The 22205-nt window shown below is 38.3% G+C and overlaps 1 protein-coding gene across 2 annotated transcripts; it reads right to left on the bottom strand.

Annotated features, from left to right (window-relative positions):
• Positions 1-699: 699 nt before the first annotated feature.
• On the bottom strand, positions 700-21941 carry LOC109072116 (blood vessel epicardial substance). Of its 2 annotated transcripts, none has more exons than XM_042740344.1 (8): positions 21261-21938; positions 20617-20839; positions 19348-19472; positions 18860-19047; positions 18650-18758; positions 14035-14202; positions 9316-9457; positions 700-1279 (listed from the first exon to the last, which is right to left on the bottom strand). In XM_042740344.1, the coding sequence occupies exons 2-8, from the start codon at positions 20822-20824 to the stop codon at positions 1149-1151; spliced, it is 1071 nt and encodes a 356-aa protein (XP_042596278.1). In that variant the 5' UTR covers positions 20825-20839; positions 21261-21938; the 3' UTR covers positions 700-1148. The 2 variants fall into 2 exon arrangements, with proteins under 2 accessions (XP_042596278.1, XP_042596279.1); XM_042740345.1 differs by lacking the exon at positions 700-1279 and adding an exon at positions 8928-8956 and having other exon boundaries at positions 21261-21941.
• Between the last annotated feature and the right edge of the window lie 264 nt (positions 21942-22205).

The following is a 22205-nucleotide window of genomic DNA, read 5'->3' as shown; positions in this document are numbered from 1 at the left end:
AAAAAGAAAACAAGAAAAAACATTTGGAAGAAATGGAAATGCTTCAAACAGGACATTCAATAAATCCAGTGTACACGTCATCATTGCTTAACCCTGTAATAACCTGTGTAATAATAATACAATTCATTTTAATATATTACTAGCTGTTAACGTATCACACAAAAAAACATGACTTAAAAAATAGGAACATGCAAGGAAATGGGCATGGTATATGTATGAACTCTGTACCAGATATACCAGTTTTACTGAGGGTTAAAGGGTTAGTTCACCCAAAAATTTTAATTATGTCATTATGAACTCACCCTCATGTCGTTCCAAACCCGTAAGACCTCCGTTCATCTTTGGAACACAGTTTAAGATATTTTAGATTTAGTCCGAGAGCTTTCTGTCCATCCATTGAAAATGTATGTACGGTATACTCTCCATGTCCAGAAATGTAATAAAAACATCATCAAAGTAGCTCACAACAGACCCGGAAGAGAAGACAATGCTGAATAAAGTCGTAATTTTTGTTATTTTTGGACCAAAATGTATTTTCGATGCTTCAACAAATTCTAACTGACCCTTTGATGTCACATGGACTACTTTGATGATGTTTTTATTACCTTTCTGGACATGGAGAGTATACTGTACATACATTTTCAATGGAGGGTCAGAAAGCTCTCTGACTTAATCTAAAATATCTTAAACTGTGTTCCGAAGATGAACGGAGGTCTTACAGGTTTGGAACAACATGAGGGTAAGTCATTAAATGACATAATTGTTGGGTGAACTAACCCTTTAAGAAGTAATCAGTTTCTTTTACAAATGATTAGCACAGTTAACCAAAAAAAAAAAAAAAAAAAATTAAAGAATAATAATAATAATAATAAAATGAAATGTTTTCAAATGCATATAGTTAAAATCCTTTCTTTATACAGATTCTACTAAACAAAAAATAAACTACTATATGAGGTTTCCAAATTAATTTAAAAGTTAAATCTGTAACACTAAATCACCTCTCATATCTCTGCTCCAAACAGTGTAATCTGAGGGGGAGTCAGAATTCTTTTCCTCAATTATTATTATTATTTTTTTTTTACATTCTTTTTTATAGAACATGAAGTGAAACACAGAAGTCTGAAGACCATGAGGTGATAAAAACCATTTTACATGTCTTCTCTGGGGGTCCTGGAAATGTTCTGGGAGGTAGTGGGGGATTCAGTTTCAAAAACGTCGTCTTCCATTCCTTCTTCAATTGGTTTCATAGTTGTGGATGCTTTTGTCAGAGGATTTTTCTCTGGAGGAAACAAGCAAACAAACAAACTAATCGTCAAAGTCTGAAATAATGTTTTTTAATAATGTCTTTTACAATAACAGTATGTACTGTAGTTCCTCATTAAGATTTATGTATAATGTTTTGTAAATTCATATACGGAGACTAAATTTTCTGGCATTCTGTTAACATTATTATCTGTTTCCACAGCTCAACAGTACTGTTGATAATGTAAATAATATCACACAAACAATAAAAATTACAACTTTGTTATATACATTCTGTGCATGTTATATAAAATTAGCAGTATTCAAAATGTGTGGGCTGGAAATCAGTTTTTGAGTCTTGTGTCTGAAGGATCGGTCACGCTACACTTTTGTTTCCATTCATTTCCATTAATATGCATGCTGGAAACTCAAGAACATGCAAATTTCACTGCATTACAAAGTACGAATTTTGCATTCTGAATTAATTCGAAGTGAAGACATTGAATCGGGTGCGTCACTTCAAGCTGCAGGTTTGCAGCACTGCAGATAAGTGGAGTACATTATTTCTTATATGCTGAATTTATAAAAAAAAAAAAAAAAAAAAAGATTCAAAAGAGACTGACAATGTCATATTATGGCTGTATTCAAAGAAATTTTGCATGTCCAAAGTCTAATGTGACCGCAGTATATAAGAAGTGAAAGAAGTGTTTTTTAATGTGACATTGATTAATATCTGACGTGCATTAGTCTGCAGTACTTTAGTGTGCATACCCCTTTAAAAATCTGCAAGATGTTTAAATCCTGCTATATCATAATTGATACACAATTTCTAAGGCCTCTAAATTATCAACATGATCAAATCTTTGCTGAAAAATGTTCTGCTTATGAATGTAACCTTGGTTCCCTTAGAAGGGGAACAAGACACTGCGTCATGGTAATTGAAATAGTCTGAAGCCAATCTCAATTGGCCACCAATTATTCCTGAGCCCATGTTGTGATTTCCATTTCAGTAGTATTCCTGTATGTGATGCAGTGCCGTCTAAGGGCCCGAAGATCACGGGCATCCAGTATCATTTTCCGGCCTTGACCCTTACACACAGAGATTGTTCCAGATTCTCTGAATCTTTGGATGATATTATGCACTGTAGATGATGATAACTTCAAACTCTTTGCAATTTTTCTCTGAGAAACTCCTTTCTGATATTGCTTCACTATTTTTCGCCGCAGAATTGGGGGAATTTGTGATCCTCTGCCCATCTTGACTTTTGAGAGACACTGCCACTCTGAGAGGCTCTTTTATACTCAATCATGTTGCCAATTGACCTAATAAGTTGCAAATTGGTCCTCCATCTGTTCCTTATATGTACATTTAACTTTTCCGGCCTCTTATTTCTACCTGTCCCAACTTTTTTGGAATGTGTAGCTCTCATGAAATCCAAAATGAGCCAATATTTGGCATGACATTTCAAAATGTCTCACTTTCAACATTTGATATGTTATCAATATTCTATTGTGAATGTGGGCAGAAAAGGGGTTCCTCAATGACTTGCAGAGCTCGCCATGCAGCTCAGGGAGGAACGGAAGGGTCAGAGAAGGCAGACGCTTATGACCCACCAGTAAGCGCTCATCAGTCTGCCTGGAGCTGGCTTCTGCTTCTCCACCACCCAGTCCAATTTCAATCTACTGTAGCAGTAGTGCATTATTGTCTACACAGACAAATGGTTTTCTGAAGACAGTGAAGCTGAAGATGTGTTCTCTAGGTGCCTCTTTTATACATACCTGCAAACTAGTCGCTTTTCGGCGAAATTCGCAGTTTCAAATAAAAATAGGCCTATGTCATTGATGTGAATTGTCTAGGTCTAAAGGATTTTTTTTGTGGGGTCTGAAGCAGCGCCACACAAACCAATCATTGAATGACATCAAAGTAATGGGAGAGCTACAGAGAGCAGATGGCTCCACAAACAAAAGGAAAGACCTTGCAACTACCCCCACCCCAACCTCCTCTCCTTCTTAACCCTCTGGAGTCTAAGGGTATTTTTGGGGCCTGGAGAAGTTTTGTCATGCCCTGACATTTGTGCTTTTTTCAGTTTCTTATAAATATCTAAATGGCTAAAGTCTAATCTCACTGTAATCAGCACAAACTAGGCTATAATAATATGTGAGCAGCATGTATGTACATGATTGTGTTTTTGAGAAAAAAAATGTTATGCGTGGTTAGGGAAAAACTAAAAATGTTAAATCACTTGAAAAAGGCAATAAAACACATACAGAAAATTGGTTCCCAGGAATTTTGAGAACTGGAGCTTGTAGCCTAGAATTTTTTTTTTTCTAAATGATGTGAAAATCATCTTGTTTACTCACTTACAGAAAACAATATATTGATTTAAATTTTCTAAGACACTTTTTCTTGGTAAAAGTCATATGCGAGTAGGCGTCAACTATCATGAATTCACACCTGAGAAGACAAAGGCCTGCATAATGAGCTGCATAATGAGCCATTCAGTCAGCTGTGTCACTGAGAGGGATGAGTTACAAGAAAGAATGTGAGGACAAAATAAATCTATATAATTTTATATTTGTAGTTTATTTAGAATATATTTAATTATCCCACAACATAATTTAATATTCACTTGTGAGTGCAGTTAAACAGTTTATTAGGAACAATCAAAGCTGACTTTCAAACTGAATTTTTTGCATCATTACTCCAGTCACACAATCCTTCAGAAATCCTTTTAACAATCTTATTTTCTACAAAAAAACAATTATTGTTATTATTATCATTATTATTATTATTATTATTATTATTATTAATGTTGAAAAGAGCTGAGAATATTTTTTTTTAAGGTTTTTTAGGGGGGATAAATTGAAAGAACAGCAATGATTGTTACATTTGTTACAGTTACATTTATTGTTACATTTATATTATTTACATCAAGCTTTTGAATGGTATAGTAGTGTATATTGTTATTGAAAATTCATAATATTTCACTTGATTATACATTTAGTCAGGAATTATAGTTTGGAAAAAGTCTTTGGAAAAAGTCTAACTAGTAAAATTTTTACACGTTATGTGAAAACTAGTACAAGTATATAAATAAATAAAAAGAGACTTACTCACGTTTATGATCTCTGCTGAATAAAGTGCTTCATTCTTTTTTTTCTGAGGAAATCCAAATCTCAAATCCTCAACCACATCACATCTTTTTGGGGTGAATTATGTCTTATTCCTCTCATCGCGAAGCAAACAGTAAAATAATAAAAACTTGAAGAACAGTCTCGCTGCGTTGTCTTCTGTTGTGTGGGCGTATTCAAAAGCCGCGCGCTTCAGTGAAACATTTGAATCTCAAAAGCGCGCTCGGCGCGGGGGCGTGGTCGCATTAGAAGATAATGAAGGGAGACGTGAAAAACGGACATCGCGTTGTTTTCATATGGATTACTTTATCACAGAATATTTGTTTTCAGCAGCACTTGTTTAGTTTACAAGTAGACATGTCAGGCTTTCTATAGATATCTCTCTCATGTCTCTTCGTTGAGTATTCACTGAGTTACAGTTCATTTTAATGACGCATTTGTATCTGAAGATCAGCGCAGACAAAGGCTGCAGACAGCACTCCTTGTTTGTTATCTTTATTTTATAAGTGCACAAAATTTTGTTGTTATTATGTCTGTATACAAAAAAAAGTAGACCCTTTACAGATTCGATTGATGTATTGCACTTATCTGTACAATCAAAACTGAAAGTGTAATTTAAGTTCTTTTCGGGGTTATCAGGAGAAAATACCCCAAAAACATCTGCACTGATCATTTACGACAAAGAAACACTTTTGCATAGCCTATAAGTGAATTTAACTAAATTAAGTTTATAGTACTCATATTTATTGGTTTTAAAACTTAAATGGTTTAAGGCAATCAGTTTCCTCAAACGGTTTGAGTTACTATAATTTGTCGGGTTTTACAGTGTAGTCACAAACAGAGCTGGATAATAATTCGATAACGATAATTTTCCACGATAAAATGATATGAAAAGTTTGATTAATGTTCAATTTAATGTTTATGTGTTAAAAGCGGAACAACTCATTTGAATCGCGCCACACGGACTGTTTATCCACATGGATCAAAGTTCAAACGGTCTTGTGGCGCGTGCGAGCTCACTAGAGCAGATGCGTTTACTCGGTCACACGAGCATTAAGCAGTGCTGTGAGATCCAGTGTGAAGTGCGAATAAAGCGATGAACACAAATGACTCTGTGATTTATACTACTTTAATGCCAAACAGGAGAAACACTGTGTGCAACGAGACAGTCACAAGGCTTTTCCATCTACATGTCGCTATTATTTACTATGGATTTACTGTAGTAACACTCACTGCACCATGGTTCTGTGGCAGAAATGTGGGATATTCACATTGAATTTTATTACAGGAGTAATGGTATATAAATATAGTAGGTATCTGTGATTAAGCTATACCATGTGTGCATTTATACTGAATATTTTAGACTACTGTTTTTCATACAAATAGGCTACTTAAAAACCATATAAACCAAATGTGCATTTCTAAGAGACAAAAAAAAGTGATATTTTTTATATTATCAGGCAACCCAATCCTGTTTCTTGATTTGAAACAACATCACTCATTAGAACATGCAGAAACTAAGAAATTAATTTTTCTATTTAGATATTTATTTTAAGGAAATTAATGGTCTGGTTTCTTAATGGTCTGGTTTCACAGAGTGATAAGAAAGATATTAAAATATATACACTAATCAGCCACAACATTAAAAAACACTGATAGAAGTAAATAATACTGATTATATATTTACAGTGGCACCTGTTGGGGGGTGGGATATATTAGGCAGAACTGTCAGTTCTTGAATTTCACATGAAGCAGGAAAAACAGGCAAGCAAGTAAATCTGTGTGACTTTGACAAGGGCCAAATAGTGATGGCTAAATGATTGGGTCAGGACATCTCCAAAACACTAAGTCTTGTGGGGTGTCCTGGTATGCAGTGGTTAGTACATAACAAAAGTGCTGCAAGGAAGGACAACTGGTGAACTGGCATCAGAGTCTCATTGATGCACAAGGGGAGAGAAGGCTAGCCCATCTGGTCTGATCAAATGGAAGAGCAACTGTAGCTTGAATTACTGCAAAACTTAATGCTGGCCATGATAGAAAAGTGTCAGAACACACAGAGCATGTGAGCATCAGGACTGGACCATGGAGCAATGGAAGAAGGTTGTCTGGTCTGATCAATCACATTTTCTTTTATTTCTAGTGGAGATGGCAGCAGGATGCAAAATGGGAAGAAGGCAGGCTGGCGAAACAGTGATATGCTCTGGCCAATGCACTGCTCAGAAACCTTTTGTGTTGGCATTCATGTGGATGTTACTTTTGACATGCACCACCTACCTAATGATTGTTTCATACCACGTGCACCCTTTATGCAGTGGTGGTCCCTGATGGCAGAGGCTTTATTCAGCAGGATAATGCACCCTGGCACATTGCAAAAATAGTTCAGGAATGGATTGAGGAACATGACAAGTTGCCTTGGCCTCCAAATTCCCCAGATCTCAATCTGATTGACCATCTATAGACCACCATTAGGCCAAACTGTTCTCATTGCTTAACCATTCCATTCTATGCCAATCCAGGCAAGCCAGATATGGTTTCATTTTTCATTGTGGCGTTGATAAAAGAGCTCTTTGGAATGGAATACAAATGCGTCAGTCATTGCCTTGGTAATCCAAGTGTTATCATTCCAGTATGAGATGTAAATATTGACCACATTATGGAGAATGATCAGTATTTTAATTTGCTCAAATAGCGTTTACTTTTACTCAAATAGTGTGCTTGGTCAGCTATTAAGTGAAACTGGTAGCCAGACAACAAACAAGTAGCCAGTCCACTTCCAGGCCAAGAAAGGTTTGTAATCATGTGAAGTGAAGTGAAGTGAAGTGAAGTGAAGTGAAGTGAAGTGAAGTGAAGTGAAGTGACATGTGGCCAACCATAATGTCCCATACTCGGAAGTTGTGCTCAATTGACCCATCCAAGTGAACACACACTAGGAGCAGTGGGCAACCAATGTTGCAGGGCCTTGGGAGCAGTTGGGGGTTTGGTGCCTTGCTCAAGGGTCTCACCTCAGTCATGGTATTGAGGGTGGATAGAGCACTAGTTATTCACTCCCCCCACCGACAATTCCTGTCGGACCTGAGACTTGAACCTGTGACCTTCGGGTTAAAAGTCTGACTATCTTTCCATTAGGCCACGACTGCCCCATGTGGCCTAATGGATAGAGAGTTAGAGAGTTTGCTGTGCCAAACCAAGGTCAAGTGGAAATATAACTCTAACCATTCCTTACCATTCTTAGAACTCTCTGGACAGATGGTAGAAAAACGACTTGTGGGATGTGTTAGACCAACAAACCCAGGAAGGTGGCTTAACCTTGAAACTGGCAGGACTTAAAGGATCTGGCTAATGTGGCAGATCCATTAATATAATAATAATAATAATAATAATAATAATAATAATAATAATAATAAAAATAATAATAATAATAATGCATTTTATTTAATGGCGCCTTTCAAAACACCCAAGGTCACCTCACAAGCAAGCAAAGATAAAAAAATTAAAATCACTAAACACAAAAAAAACACATTAAACAAATATACAGATAAAGTGCAGTAAAGACTCAATAAAACATTAAAAGAAAGCCTGTATAAAAAGATATGTCTTAAGTCAGCAGGAAATCGCTGCAAATATTACGGGGAAGTTCCGTAGGTGGGGGGCAGCATTGCTAAAAGATCTGGCACCCATGGTAGTTAGTCAAATCCGAGGTACCACAAGAGAAATTGAAGATGAGGATCTGAGAGCATGTGAAGGGTGTAAACATGAAGAAGTTGAGTAAGGTATTTGGGTGCAAGATTATGAAGTGCCTTGTAAGTAAGTAGCAAGATCTTGAATTCAACTCGATACTTTACTGGTAGCCAGTGCAACTGCTGAAGAACTGGAGAAATGTGCTCAGTAGAGGGTGTTCTAGAAAGAATGTGAGCTGCAGAAATCTGAACCAACTGGAGCTTACATAGCAATTTAGAGGCAACACCAGTGAGAAGGGCATTATAGTAGTCTATACGTGAGATGACTGGTGCGTGAACAAGAACTGCTGTATTATTGTTTGAGAGAAAGGGATGGAGACGTTAAATATTACGCAAGTGGAAATATGCAGTCCGTATGATATTTTTAATTCGAGTTTCAAAAGAGAGTGTGCTATCCATGATTATGTACCACAGGACAGATGTAGAGGTTTTGTGGAGTCCATGCCTTGATGCATCTGAGCTGTTTTGGCAGCATGAGTGGGACCTACCTGATATTAGGCAGGTAGTTTTAATGTTTTGGCTGATCAGTGTACATAACATATACAGTACAGTGTAGTGCTCATACTGTATATTGATCTGATGAATTTAGTTGAACATTGTATGATGACATGTTTTATGGAATGAAAGTTATGGACAAACTCATCAAATGCAGTTTTTTGGATGTTAAAGGTTAACTTCATAACAGGTCTGGTTATCAGAAGTCACTTGTTTTGACCACTAGAAGGAAGTTAATCTACTTTCTGGTTATATTCAAAATGACGATTTTTGTTGGGGTTGAGGAAGAGAAAGATAGTGAGAAAAAAGAAACCATCTTACACCCCATCAGGCCCGATCTGAGGTCACAGCTAGAGAAGGAACAGGAGGAGAGAACATCAGGGACACGCCCAATATTAATAGTTTGAAATCACACCAATGTACTGTGCAATACCACAAATTTAGTACCCTATTAGCAACTCACATTGGAACAGATGGAGTTCAGAGTGGAGATGAAGAATGCAAATTAGACATATCTTGCCATTTTAAATAAAGTTAGGAGTAACAGAGAAGAGTGAGATATGTGTTTTGGTTTATTTCAGCATTTGTGGAGTCTAATATCGGATCATGCATGGCCTATTGTGTAAATTGTGGTTAGTGCTTGAAATACACCTTTGCACTGACTGACTATTGAAAGATACTGTAGCTCAAGAAAAGTCTATAGACTTACGGAGTGAGGACCCAGTTGACCCGCCTCTCAGGATCTGGTTGAGCACATCGTCTGTGTCACTGGTGCTAGCCATGCTGTTCCTCATCTGCATCATAGACAGCTGAGAACATAGACTTGGCTGACGGTCCATTTTCTTTACAGCCTATGGTTCAATCACCATAAATTTAGTTACAAATAATTCTGAATTTAGCTTTGTAAAGACATATATATGTAGGCATAAATTATATTTTTTTCTACAAACATATCTAGTCCTGGCTGAGATTTCTAAATTGCCTAAAATGTACAGGTTTTGGCTTTGTTTTCCTTTTGACATGATTGAGCAACTATGTACAGTACCTGCATGATATTGCTCAAATAGCTTTTCAGTCTTTATCTTCAGCAAGTATGAATACAATAAGAAAACATAGCCAAAACCCAGACAATTTAGTCAGTTTATAAATCCCGGCTGAAATATGTCCTGTCCTGACAGGCCAGGGGTGTATTCCAGAAAGCAGGGTTAACTTACCTTGAACTAAACCCTGAACTCTCGGTTGATTAATCCCAAACCTTGCTTACTCGAGGTATGTGGTTCCAAAAACGCGTCCGGGAGTAAGTTCATTTAGCTCAGAGTATGTTCCTGGTTAAGACTCAAGACATTCTCAACAGAGCGACGAATCAACGAGTCACTATAGAAACGGACGCTGAGAAAAAGTGCGCCAAGCTGTTTCTTTCTTCTTCTTTTGTTCATTAGTTGTTTACATGCTTAGTGCATATCGCCACCTAATTGATGGCTGTGCAATCATTTTTATTTTTTTCCATTTAATCTTTAATCTATAAGAATGTGAATTATATTGTTTGTTTTATGCTAATTATATATTAAGTCATATCAGATATTTATTTTGATTTAGAATTTAGACATTATAGAAAATGCCGCTCCATGTGTGAGATAATATAACATGTAATAAATAAAATAAAATAAATATATATTAAACATTACCTTTTCAAAGTGTTTTATAATTTATACAGATAACTCTTATATATGCCAATAAAAGAATTCATATTCATATTAGAATAATTTATTACCTTATTTATTACTTATATTAGCGCTTCCTTATTAACATATCAAATATATATATATATATATATATATATATATATATATATATATATATATATATATATATATACACACAGTGGGTACGGAAAGTATTCAGACCCCCTTAAATTTTTCAAGGTCAAATTTATTTATATAGCACAATTAAAACAACAAGACTGTTGACCAAAGTGCTTCACAAGCAGAGCACGTACACACAAATAAAACAGCCAATCATAACAAGATAATTTAAACAATTTTAAAATAAAATAAAATAAAAAAATTAAACCCCTAGCATTTAAGAGATTCATAAGATAAACCCAAATTAAGAATAAGCCTGAGAAAAGAGGTAGGTTTTAATTCATACTTTAAAAAGGCTTAATGTGAAGAAACTCTAATAATTAAGGGTAGTGTATTCCAAAGTTTTGAAGCATAGACTGAAAAAGACCTGTCGCCTTTTGTTTTCAACCGAGATTTGGGGACATTTAAAAACAGCTGGACTGAAGATCTGAGTGATCTCTGAGGAGAATAAAAACAAAAAATCTCATATATATATATAGGCAAAACCACATATAGATCAAAAAACAATTATAAAAAAACCAAAAAAACAATTCTTTTTTTCACGGGAAGCCAATGGAGAGAGGCCTGTATAAGTGAAATATGTTCTCTCTTTTTTGTCCCAGTCAAGAAACGAGCTGCAGCATTTTGGACTAGCTGTAATCGTGAAAGTTTTCACTCTTTGTTATATTGCAGCCATTTGCTAAAATCATTTAAGTTCATTTTTTTCCTCATTAATGTACACAAAGCACCCCATATTGACAGAAAAACACAGAATTGTTGACATTTTTGCAGATTTATTAAAAAAGAAAAACTGAAATATCACATGGTCCTAAGTATTCAGACCCTTTGCTGTGACACTCATATTTAACTCAGGTGCTGTCCATTTCTTCTGATCATCCTTGAGATGGTTCTACACCTTCATTTGACTCCAGCTTTGTTTGATTATACTGATTGGACTTGATTAGGAAAGCCACACACCTGTCTATATAAGACCTTACAGCTCACAGTGCATGTCAGAGCAAATGAGAATCATGAGGTCAAAGGAACTGCCTGAAGAGCTCAGAGACAGAATTGTGGCAAGGCACAGATCTGGCCAAGTTTACAAAAAAAATTTCTGCTGCACTTAAGGTTCCTAAGAGCACAGTGACCTTCATAATCCTTAAATGGAAGACGTTTGGGATGACCAGAACCCTTCCTAGAGCTGGCCATCCGGCCAAACTGAGCTAGAGAAGAGCCTTGGTGAGAGAGGTAAAGAAGAACTCCAGAGATGCAGTCGGGAGATGGGAGAAAGTTGTAGAAAGTCAACCATCACTGCAGCCCTCCACCAGTCGGGGCTTTATGGCAGAGTGGCCCGACGGAAGCCTCTCCTCAGTGCAAGACACATGAAAAAAAAACACCTGAAGGACTCCAAGATGGTGAGAAATAAGATTCTCTGGTCTGATGAGACCAAGATAGAACTTTTTGGCCTTAATTCTAAGCGGTATGTGTGAAGAAAACCAGGCACTGCTTATCACCTGTCCAGTACAGTCCCAACAGTGAAGCATGGTGGTGGCAGCATCATGCTGTGGGGGTGTTTTTCAGCTGCAGGGACAGGATGACTGGTTGCAATCGAAGGAAAGATGAATGTGGCCAAGTACAGGGATATCCTGGACGAAAACCTTCTCCAGAGTGCTCAGGACCTCAGACTGGGCCGAAGGTTCACCTTCCAACAAGACAATGACCCTAAGCACACAGCTAAAATAACGAAGGAACTCCGTGACTGTTCTTGAATGGCCCAGCCAGAGCCCTGACTTTAACCCAATTGAGCATCTCTGGAGAGACCTGAAAATGGCTGTCCACCAACGTTTACCATCCAACCTGACAGAACTGGAGAGGATCTGCAAGGAGGAATGGCAGAGGATCCCCAAATCCAGGTGTGAAAAACTTGTTGCATCTTTCCCAAAAAGACTCATGGCTGTATAAGATCAAAAGGGTGCTTCTACTAAATACTGAGCAAAGGGTCTGAATACTTAGGACCATGTGATATTTCAGTTTTTCTTTTTTAATAAATGTGCAAAAATTTCAACAATTCTGTGTTTTTCTGTCAATATGGGGTGCTGTGTGTACATTGAGGAAAAAAATGAACTTAAATGATTTTTAGCAAATGGCTGCAATATAACAAAGAGTGAAAAATTTATATATATATATATATATATATATATATATATATATATATATATATATATATATATATATATATATATATATATATATACAGTGTAATATAGCCTATTATATATAGGCTATATTACAAATTGTAATATCGTAATATCGACACACTGTTTTCCTGATTAATGTTGTTCAGTTGCTTTGACGCAATCTTTTTTGTTTAAAGCGCTATATAAATAAAGATGACTTGACTTGACTTGACTAATATTATATAATGTTGTGCGCTAACTGTCATGCCCACTGAAGGCTCGCTGAAGTGAACTAACCCTGGAACATAACCTGCTCTGGAGCAGGTTAACTTCAGAGAGTGAGTTGCTATGACTACTAACATACCCTGAGAGTTACCTCTGTTTTTGGAACCGAAAGTTGAGGTTATCCGCTTACTTAGGCCCCATTTACACTGCATGGTTCAAGTGACCCAATTCCGATTTTTTTTTTTTCCTCTCATGTGGCACAGATCAGATATGACCGGTGAACGTGTAAGCAGGAAAAAACCGCATGGATTCCGATTTTCTCAGATCGGATTCAGGCCTCATTCATATGTGGTAATAAATCGGATATTAATCAGATACATGCATTTGCGTGTGCCATGTAAGCAGACAAATCGGATATTCCCCAGTAAATGCGAATCGTACATCATTAAAAAATGACGTCAAGTCAGGTGGACACCACCAACTGAGATCACATTAGGCTACTTATTATAGGCGCGATGGAGGACGAAGGATACACACAGTGGAGCAATGCGGAGATTTCATGTCTTTTAAGTCCTCTTTTTTTTCTCCGCCGTACGAGACCAATGTTTTGCTGATTTTTTTTTTTTTTTGTTGACTTTTCAAAATACTGTGGAAAGCACAACACTGTATAATTTTATTTGCATCTGCATCCATTGTATATCGTGCTGTTTTACTTCCTTTTCCGGGTCAGAACGTCTACGTTTTGGTAGTTTCAGCAGTGTATAGTGTAAATGCAAAAATCGGATACGGGTCACTTTTAAAAGATGATGTAAGCGGGTCGTCAGAAAAATCAGATATAGTCAGAAAATCGGATTTGGGCATCAAGACCTGCAGTGTAAATGCAGCCTTACTCTTAAACATACCCGGGTATGTCACATAACCTGCTTTCTGGAATACCCCCCAGATTCTGCATCCAAGTTAGATTCCTTTCACAACATTTAAATTGTCTGTTGAGACCCTCCACCTCCCTCTGCACTGCTGGGCTATATCTGCTTAAGGATTTATGTATGCCTATTCAAGCCACAGGATGTCTTACATGCTCACAGCAGTGTGTACATGTGTTTATTGCAGTTACAGCCGTGGTGTGTGTGGCAGATCTACTCAAACATTAAAATTGTAATATTTATTAACATGCTATGTTCTTACCTTGTCACTCAGGGTTGGATCATTGAGAGAGTAAAGCTTGTTGGTGATGTCTTTGCCAATGAGGTACCTGAACACCTCGCTCAGAAAAGACTCGGACTCCAGGAAGTAAGTCAGACGCTCTCTAGACCAGCACAGGAGCTTGCAGTTTTCTTCAGCGGTGATTGTCACCTGTATATTCATGTGCATGTGACAGATAAATGTAAATTATGTATATCAGTCTACTCTTCCACAAAATGACCAGAAGTTGACATTGTCTTTCTTGAGATGGCTCCCCTCATACGAATAAAACAAAGAAATGTACAATTGCTAAAGAACTATTTTCTTTTCACCATATACAACAACCTGGAGGATTGTCCTATCTTGTCCTATAATCCAGAGTTAAAGTTTGATTTGTCAAATGAACAGCAGCACAGAAAGCAAACACTTTTTGACAAGTTAAAATATTATTATTATTATTATTATTATTATTATTATTATTATTATTATTATTGGTAACACTTAAGTATAGGGACCACTTATCACTATTAACTAGTTGCTTATTATATTCTGCATAGCCATTATATATATTATATATTATATTCTGCATAGAAACTGAACTGCATAGCCATATTCTACATCCCTACTCCTACACAATACCTAAAACTTAACAACTACCTTACCAACTATTAATAAGCAGAAAATTAGGAGTTTATTGAGGCAAAAGTTGTAGTGATTGGTTTGTTCATTCATTATTATAAATATGTAAAGAGTATAGTAAAAAATATTGTCAATATGTTCCCTTTCAGTCAGTCACTCTCAACGTCAATTGGGATCTCGCTTAGAGAGACCAATCTACTTTGAGTGTAAACTAAACAAGCCAATGCACATTGGCATGCGATTATTGCTTCCAGCTGCCGCTGATTACAGCGTCAGTAAAAGTAGGCAGCTGGTGCAGCGCATATTCAGCTTTTCGCTTTGGAGCCGAGCGATCACATCGTTCTGCTCCTGACTACTCTACTGAGAGAAGAAGACTGAACGAGTTCAGCACGCTCTTTGAGAGCTCTGTTTGTGTTGCAGGCGGCCATCTCCCCTGTGTGCTTCAGCATGCTAAAAGAGCTTTTTTCCCTAAAAGAGCATTTACGGGTGTGTCTTTTTAAAGATGACGTTGTGTCGCTAACTCGACATTATGTCTTTTGTAAAGACGATGTGGGTCTTGCTATAGAAAATGTATCACCCAGGCATTTCTGGATGCGGTCATTACCTGGCACTGGGTGATGGACACGATCGCTGCCTCACGTGCCAGGGCATTTAGCACGCTGAGGTGGCGTTTGTGGATGAGTCATGTTCTCATTGCGGGAAGATGATCATCTCGGAGTTGCTGGCCAAACTCCGTTTCCTCAAGGGGGCGGAGCTCCTTTGCCTCTGCCTCGATCTGATTCTCCTCAAGGCGGCAGTCAGGGGAAGGCTACTTCAGGCAGTAGCATGGGCAGTCTGAGGGTAACAGTGATGGTAAACGCTCCAGAGAACCAACCCATCGGGGGACCATTGCTCCTCTTGCACTCCGCAACCGGTTAAGCTGTCAATGGAACGTGTTGGGCCCTCTACAAGGAGCGTACCAGCAGTATCCTTTGGTGCTCCTCCCAAGGACCAGATGTCGAATGCTGCATCAGAGAGTGAGCCAGAGCTTTCTAGAGAGTAAATAACGGCTATGCTTTCCTGGGCCGCCGTGAGGGTAGGGCTCAAGTGGAGACCTCCACCATGTGCCGAGCCCTCAAGGTTTTACGACTGGTTCGTCTGGGTGGTCCGTGCTGGTTCTCAGTGCCCCACCCCAGTGCCATTCTTCCTGGAGGTGCATGAGACCCTCAAAATCCTGTTGACCTCAACAAATACTGAAATAAACTGAACTGTTAACTCCTCCTCCCTCACCACTCTCGACGGTGGTGCAGCTAGAGGGTATACAGTGGTTCCCCCGGTGGAGTTGTCGTTTGCGATGCAGTTGTGCCATAATACCGCCTCTCATTTCCCAAAATCTCGACAGGAGAGCGGTGGTCCTGCTGGTCCAGCGTGTGTGGTGTCTGGGTACCTGGCTTCCCATACCGACTCGCTGGTTCCTGCGGACCATCAGACTTGGCTATGCAATTCAGTTCACCTTGCGTCCCCCCAAGGTAGAGGCAGTGAAGGTAGCTGATGCTCCTGTCTTGCGTGTGGAGATTGCAGTCCTACTACAAAGGATGTGAAAGAGCCAGTCCCTCCAGCCGATAAGGAGATGGGTTTTACAGCCCCTTCTTTGTTGTACCCAAGAATGGTGGTGGGTTACGACCGATCTTGGACCTGCATGTCTGTAACCGGGCCCTTCACCGGTTACCATTCAAGATGTTGATGCAGGAATGCATCTTCGGGTGCAACCGTCACTGAGATTGGTTTGCAGCAATTGACCTGAAGGACGCATACTTTCATGTGTCGTTCCTTCTGTACCACAGACCATTGCTGCGGTTTGCGTCCGAAAGACGAGCATATCAGTACAAGGTCCTGCCCTCCGGGCTGTCCCTGTCACTCCGTGTCTTCACATTAGTTGCGGAGGCAGCCCTTGTTCCCCTGAGAGAACAGGGTGTTCACATTTTCAACTACCTCGATGACTGGCTTGTACTAGCTCAGTCTCAGGATAAGTTGTGTGCACACAGGGACTTGGTGCTTTCGCACCTCAGCCGATTGGGCCTTCAGGTCATCTATGAAAAGAGCAAACTCTCCTTGGAAAGGATCTCTTTTCTCAGTATGGAGTTGAATTCGGTCGAGCATGCCTCATGCAAGGTGATGAACTGCCTGAATATGTTCAAGGGCAGGATGGGGGCCCACTGAATCAGTTTCAGAGGCTCCTAGGCCATATGGCAGCGGCAGTCATGCCGCTGGGGCTGCTTCATATGAAACGTGCGTGCGGGTGTGGCTACGCGGCACTCACCGGGTCCGCGTCACACCGGCCTGCCACCAAACCTTCACCCCATGTTCAGACCTTGCGTTTCTCTGGGCAGGAGTGCCCCTAGAGCAGGCCTCCAGGCATGCTGTGGTTCACACGGATCCCTCTACCACCGGCTGGGGGGGCCATGTTTGATGGGCTTGCAGTGTCGGGGGTTTTGGGATAAATTCCAGTCAAATCAGCTGGATCATCTGGGGATGGAGTGTCCATTCTCCTGAGATCACAGCTCGTGACAGCTCGTCAGCTGCCCGGTTGTGCAGACCAGGAATGTGAATGGCACGAAGCAACCTCAGATACTTCTGACTCCGGAGGAGGAGGTGGCAGGCAAGTTGTGACATGCAACAGGAACGTAGACCACCTTGTCGGTTGATGTACGCAGCGGTGGCAGTTTTGTCCATGAGGACCAGTACGTGCTTGATCAATGTAAGACACACTGCCAGTAACTCTGGCAGTCATCTGACGTGTTGAGAGTGACTGACTGAAAGCGAACATCTTGGTTACATATATAACTCTCGTTCCCTAAAGGAGGTAACGGATATGTCACTTATCATCGCCACAGCTTCTATACCACCGCTTAGTGGCAGAGTCACCAGCTCGGCTCCTCAGGGAAACCTGAATATGCACTGCACCCACTACCTACTTATACTCACACTGTGATCAGCGGCAGCTGGATGCAATAATCGCATGCCTATGTGCATTGGCTCTATTAGTTTACACTCAAAGTAGATTGGTCTCTCTAAGCGAGATCCAAATTTGTCTGTGATCCGATGTGACATCTCCGTTCCCTCCTTCAGGCCATGTCCACACTAATACGTTTTTGTTTGAAAACGGGTCTTTTTCTCTCTGTTTTGGCCTTCCGTCCACACTGAGATGGCGTTTTTAGTCAAGGAAAACTGAGCTTTTTAAAAACACTCTCCAAAGTGGATAAATTTGAATACGCCGTTTTCACGTTGTAGTGTGGACTGTGAAAACGGAGGCTTTTGAAAACAATGACGCAAGTTTAGTCATGTGATGCATATTATACCAATATATATCCGTGTTTATACTGGTATTGTGCACGTTATGTGCTATGCACTTTCACACTATTGCTATAGATGTGTTACTTTGTACACTCTTCATATCACAAGTCCTGCAAAGATGAAAGCAAATTTACTCGCGATCGCGAGTTGCGTTATAGATCAGACGTACAATCGTGAGTGTGTGCGACCTGGACACGTCAGTGAATGGTGAGTTCTTTTCGTAAATAAAATATATAACATTTCCTGTCAGAAAAACTGCATGAAAACGTTTCATGTCTGTTCCATGTGTATAATCTGCAGTGAGCATTTTTGAGGCTTTACGCATGCGCAGAAAGCAAATTGAACTTTTTGATGATTCTTCTGGGATGAGACAATACACTAAAATAAAATTCTAGACTGAAAGCATATCTAAAACAAAACAAAAACGCCATTTTCAAATGTATCCGTATTAATGTAGACGTAGCCTCAGGGAACAAGGGTAACATACGTAACCAAGATGTTTTATATCAGGGGTGCCCAATTAGGGTTGGAACTGAACTCTGCAGGAAGTTACTATAGATCTCCAGGAACATGGTTGGGCACCCCTGATTTTTCACCATTAAAACTATTCAATGGATATGTTTAAATAACACACTTTAAACATTACCTGAAACCTCTCACCCCTGTTCATCTGAGTCGATCTGAATTCTGGAGAGTCGATGAAAGCATTGGTGTAAATATTATGCAAGAAATGGCCACGGTACGATACCTTCATCCTGTCAAGTGCATAAATTTGGTTAGAGAATTCAAAAACAATGCACATATGATAGGAGAGCTAGAAAGTAAATATGGACTCTTAGTGAAGTGAAACACCTACTTTCCTTTGAGAAGAATGCTGAGGCGCTCATCAACAGAGGTCTTATCTTCTGCTGCATAGACCTGGCCCTTCTTTAAGGTTTGAATGGTGCAGAACTGGCCGGTGAGCCTCTGAAACAGGGCTTCACGTACATGCAGGGGCTCGAACATGCGCTTGTACAATGATTTTAGCTCCCTGTCAATCTTAATCTGGAATTAAACAACATAACCAAACAGGTATTGAATTTAGCACGATGGGAAAGTAAATTCTGAATCAGAATTAATTCAAAGGCAACGTGACCATCACTACTAGCCATTTTACAGAACCTACAAATTCCCACTCATGAAGACATAAGGCGAGAAAGAGGATAACAGCAAAAGCTCTTTTCTCAATACAGTTCATGGTATTTGACCTCTGTTTACCTGGATGCAGTTTAAGCATCTCTCAGCCATGGACATACAAACAGACTCTATCAATAATGTAGCTTGCTCATTGGTGACTGTACTCACCGGTCTGCGTTTATAAAGCAGGAAGAAGAAATGCATGAAGTTCACCAGAAGGAAAACCACATTCCACACCATCACATCCAATGTGCATCTATATAATGTGGCCCATGCTATAAACAAAGAGCACCCTGAAATCCAATAAAGATAAGCATTACAAATCCAACAAAGCTGAGCAGTGTTATGAATTAATACAACATCATTTTTTTTTTTTTTTAAGTTACATTTATGGGCATTTCATGCCTTTATTGGACAGAGCAGAAGTGGGCAAACAAGAAAGCATTGGGTGGAGAGAAAGGCAGCTTCGGGAAAAGGACCTCTTTTTTTTGTTTGTTTCTTTCTTTCAAGTGCATATGAATTTTAATGAATAAGTGCTGTCAAATGATTGATCGCATCCAAAATAAAAGTTTTTGTTTACATAATTTATGTATGTTCAATGTGTATATTATTTTGTATACATAAATACATACACATGCATGTATATATTTCAGAAAAAAAAACATTTATATATTAAATATTTATTTATAATATAAATGATATGAATCTAAATATAGACATGGAAATATTTTCAAAATATGAACTGTATGTTTGTGTATTTATATATATTACATAATAAATATACAAAGAACACACATATATTATCCAAACAAAAACTTTTATTTTGGATGTGATTAATCGCAATTAATCATTTGACAGCACTAATCTTAATCCAAATTAAAACTTTGAATTGTGCATAAAAACAATCTTATTTTGTATTGTGTCACCCCTTTAGAATTTTAGTAATTTTGCTAAGTTATTTTATTTTTTTGTATTTTTTATACCTTTATTTTTCTTTCAGTTGTAGTTTTAATTAATAGCACACCAACATCAACTTTTTTTTATTTCATTTAAATGTCAAGACATTTCTGATTTTCATTAAAGTTTTATAATACAATATTAATATTTTATTTTTATTTCAATTTTATTTCAATAACCAAAAAGGTATAAGTTTTAATACCTCATCTTATAATAGGCCTGTGACTTTTTTTTAAGTAGCCTACATTAATCTAATAATATCTCAGCTCAACAAATGAAAATAATTGACTGCAATAAACTTTATGGAATTAAAACTATACAATGCATGAAGTTCAATCATACCTTCTAAACTTCGTATAGGCCAGTTATTTTAATTGTTTCAGTACATAACTAGCCTACGTTTAAATAGCATTCATTGTCAGCCAAACAAATGTATGCGCATCGCTATTCTGTTGAGCACCATAAGAGGGCACTCTGTACCTGTCATCAGCAGCAGTCTGAGAAAGATCATATGAAGCGCTATTGTGGTGGGGATGAGGAAACCTAGACCAAGGCTCAGGTTGGCCAGGTGGAACAGGAGGTGATGAGACTGCTCCCAGTCCTGGCATACTGTGGCGTTTGAATCTCCAGCGACTGAGGGAATACTGGATGGCAGTGCAGATGTTGTGTAGTTTAAGGAGCCTGCCATTCTGAAGTTTTCAAGCTGATTGGGAGATGGCCAGAAAGTTAACTGTTAGAAGCGCTACATTCATAAACAAAGCAAAGCAAACGCCAGAATGGTTCTTTACAGAAGAGGTGCTGCATTTATTTTAAATGATTTCTAATAAATCTGAATTTCAAGCATTTCTCTTAACATGAATCAGGATATAAATGTTATAGGCTAAATGTCAGTCAGCGAAACGTAAACATATAACTTAGCCTACTGTCAGAAATCAGAAAAAGAAAATGCACAAAACAACTTTCGGGAACATTTACAAGCCAGAAATGCAGTCACTGACCTCTTTCTATAGCACAACATTATGATTTATCTCTGTTTTGTGTTAATATTACATATTGCTTAATTAAAATAGGTCATTTTAAAATACTTTATTAAGCCGTATAAATGAAAACACTCTTCTACTTACCGATGCTGTCGATGCGAGCTCTAATGTGCGCGGTCTGGAGGAATGTTAAGGCAGAAGATAAGACTGCTATAGCCGAGCCGAGAGGCAGTGTGTGAGGAGCGCATTCCGGACAGATGACAGGCATTGACTTAAAAAGGGCACAAACCAAGCGGCCACTCCTCTGTCTACTTAAGCGACTCCTCCACTAGAGGGAGACATTTATGATCATAAGGGGTCTGTTTTGTTGACACGGAGATACGCTAAAACATGGTCCACCACACACCCTTAATTATAATAAAAAATAAATTAAGCAAGAGCTCCCTTAGATCAATTTTCATCTATTTCATCAGCCAAAATTGCAGGCTATAGCCTATGTGTAAATGCTGACACTAAAAGTCAGTGTTGAGGCTATGGGAATTGTGGGATAGCCTATATTGTGCACTGGTTCAAGTTGTGATTGTAAATAAGGTTGTAGATAGGCCTACTCGTGTGTCACACTCACAGCTTATCCAAATGAGAACTGCATGGTTGAAAAACACAGGTTTCTGTTTACTCAAAACACAAATAAGCATAGGACAATACATATATTCAAAAATACAATCTTGACAAAAGAGGAGATAAAAAATTTAACTTAACTAAGCCTGTCAGAAAAACTGGTCTTATTATGTCCCCATCACGAAATGATTGCCATGCCCCTTCGTTCGATTCTCTGACTCTATAAGATTGGTGGATTGATTTAAAAAAAAAAAAAAAATAATAATATATATATATATATATATATATATATATATATATATATATATATATATATATATATATATATATAATATGTTTGTGTGTATATATATATATATATATATATATATATATATATGTGTGTGTGTGTGTGTGTGTGTGTGTGTGTGTTTGAACAATTAGTTCTTGTGTAGTCTAAAGCATACAAACTACATAGGCAATATGGGTAAC

This window comes from Cyprinus carpio, chromosome B16, assembly GCF_018340385.1.
Source record: "Cyprinus carpio isolate SPL01 chromosome B16, ASM1834038v1, whole genome shotgun sequence".
Taxonomy (NCBI): domain Eukaryota; kingdom Metazoa; phylum Chordata; class Actinopteri; order Cypriniformes; family Cyprinidae; genus Cyprinus; species Cyprinus carpio.
This window is presented reverse-complemented; position numbering and strand designations above follow the sequence as displayed.

Bases quoted from the DNA above. Each gene is read 5' to 3' on its own strand.
- LOC109072116 (XM_042740344.1), bottom strand. From the start codon at position 20,824: ATGGCAGGCTCCTTAAACTACACAACATCTGCACTGCCATCCAGTATT. The intron at 14,203-18,649 runs GTAATGTTTAAA...ATGAATATACAG, and splicing joins ACAGGGGTGAGAGGTTTCAG to GTGACAATCACCGCTGAAGA. The intron at 1,280-9,315 runs GTAAGTCTATAG...TGTTTCCTCCAG, and splicing joins GTCAACTGGGTCCTCACTCC to AGAAAAATCCTCTGACAAAA.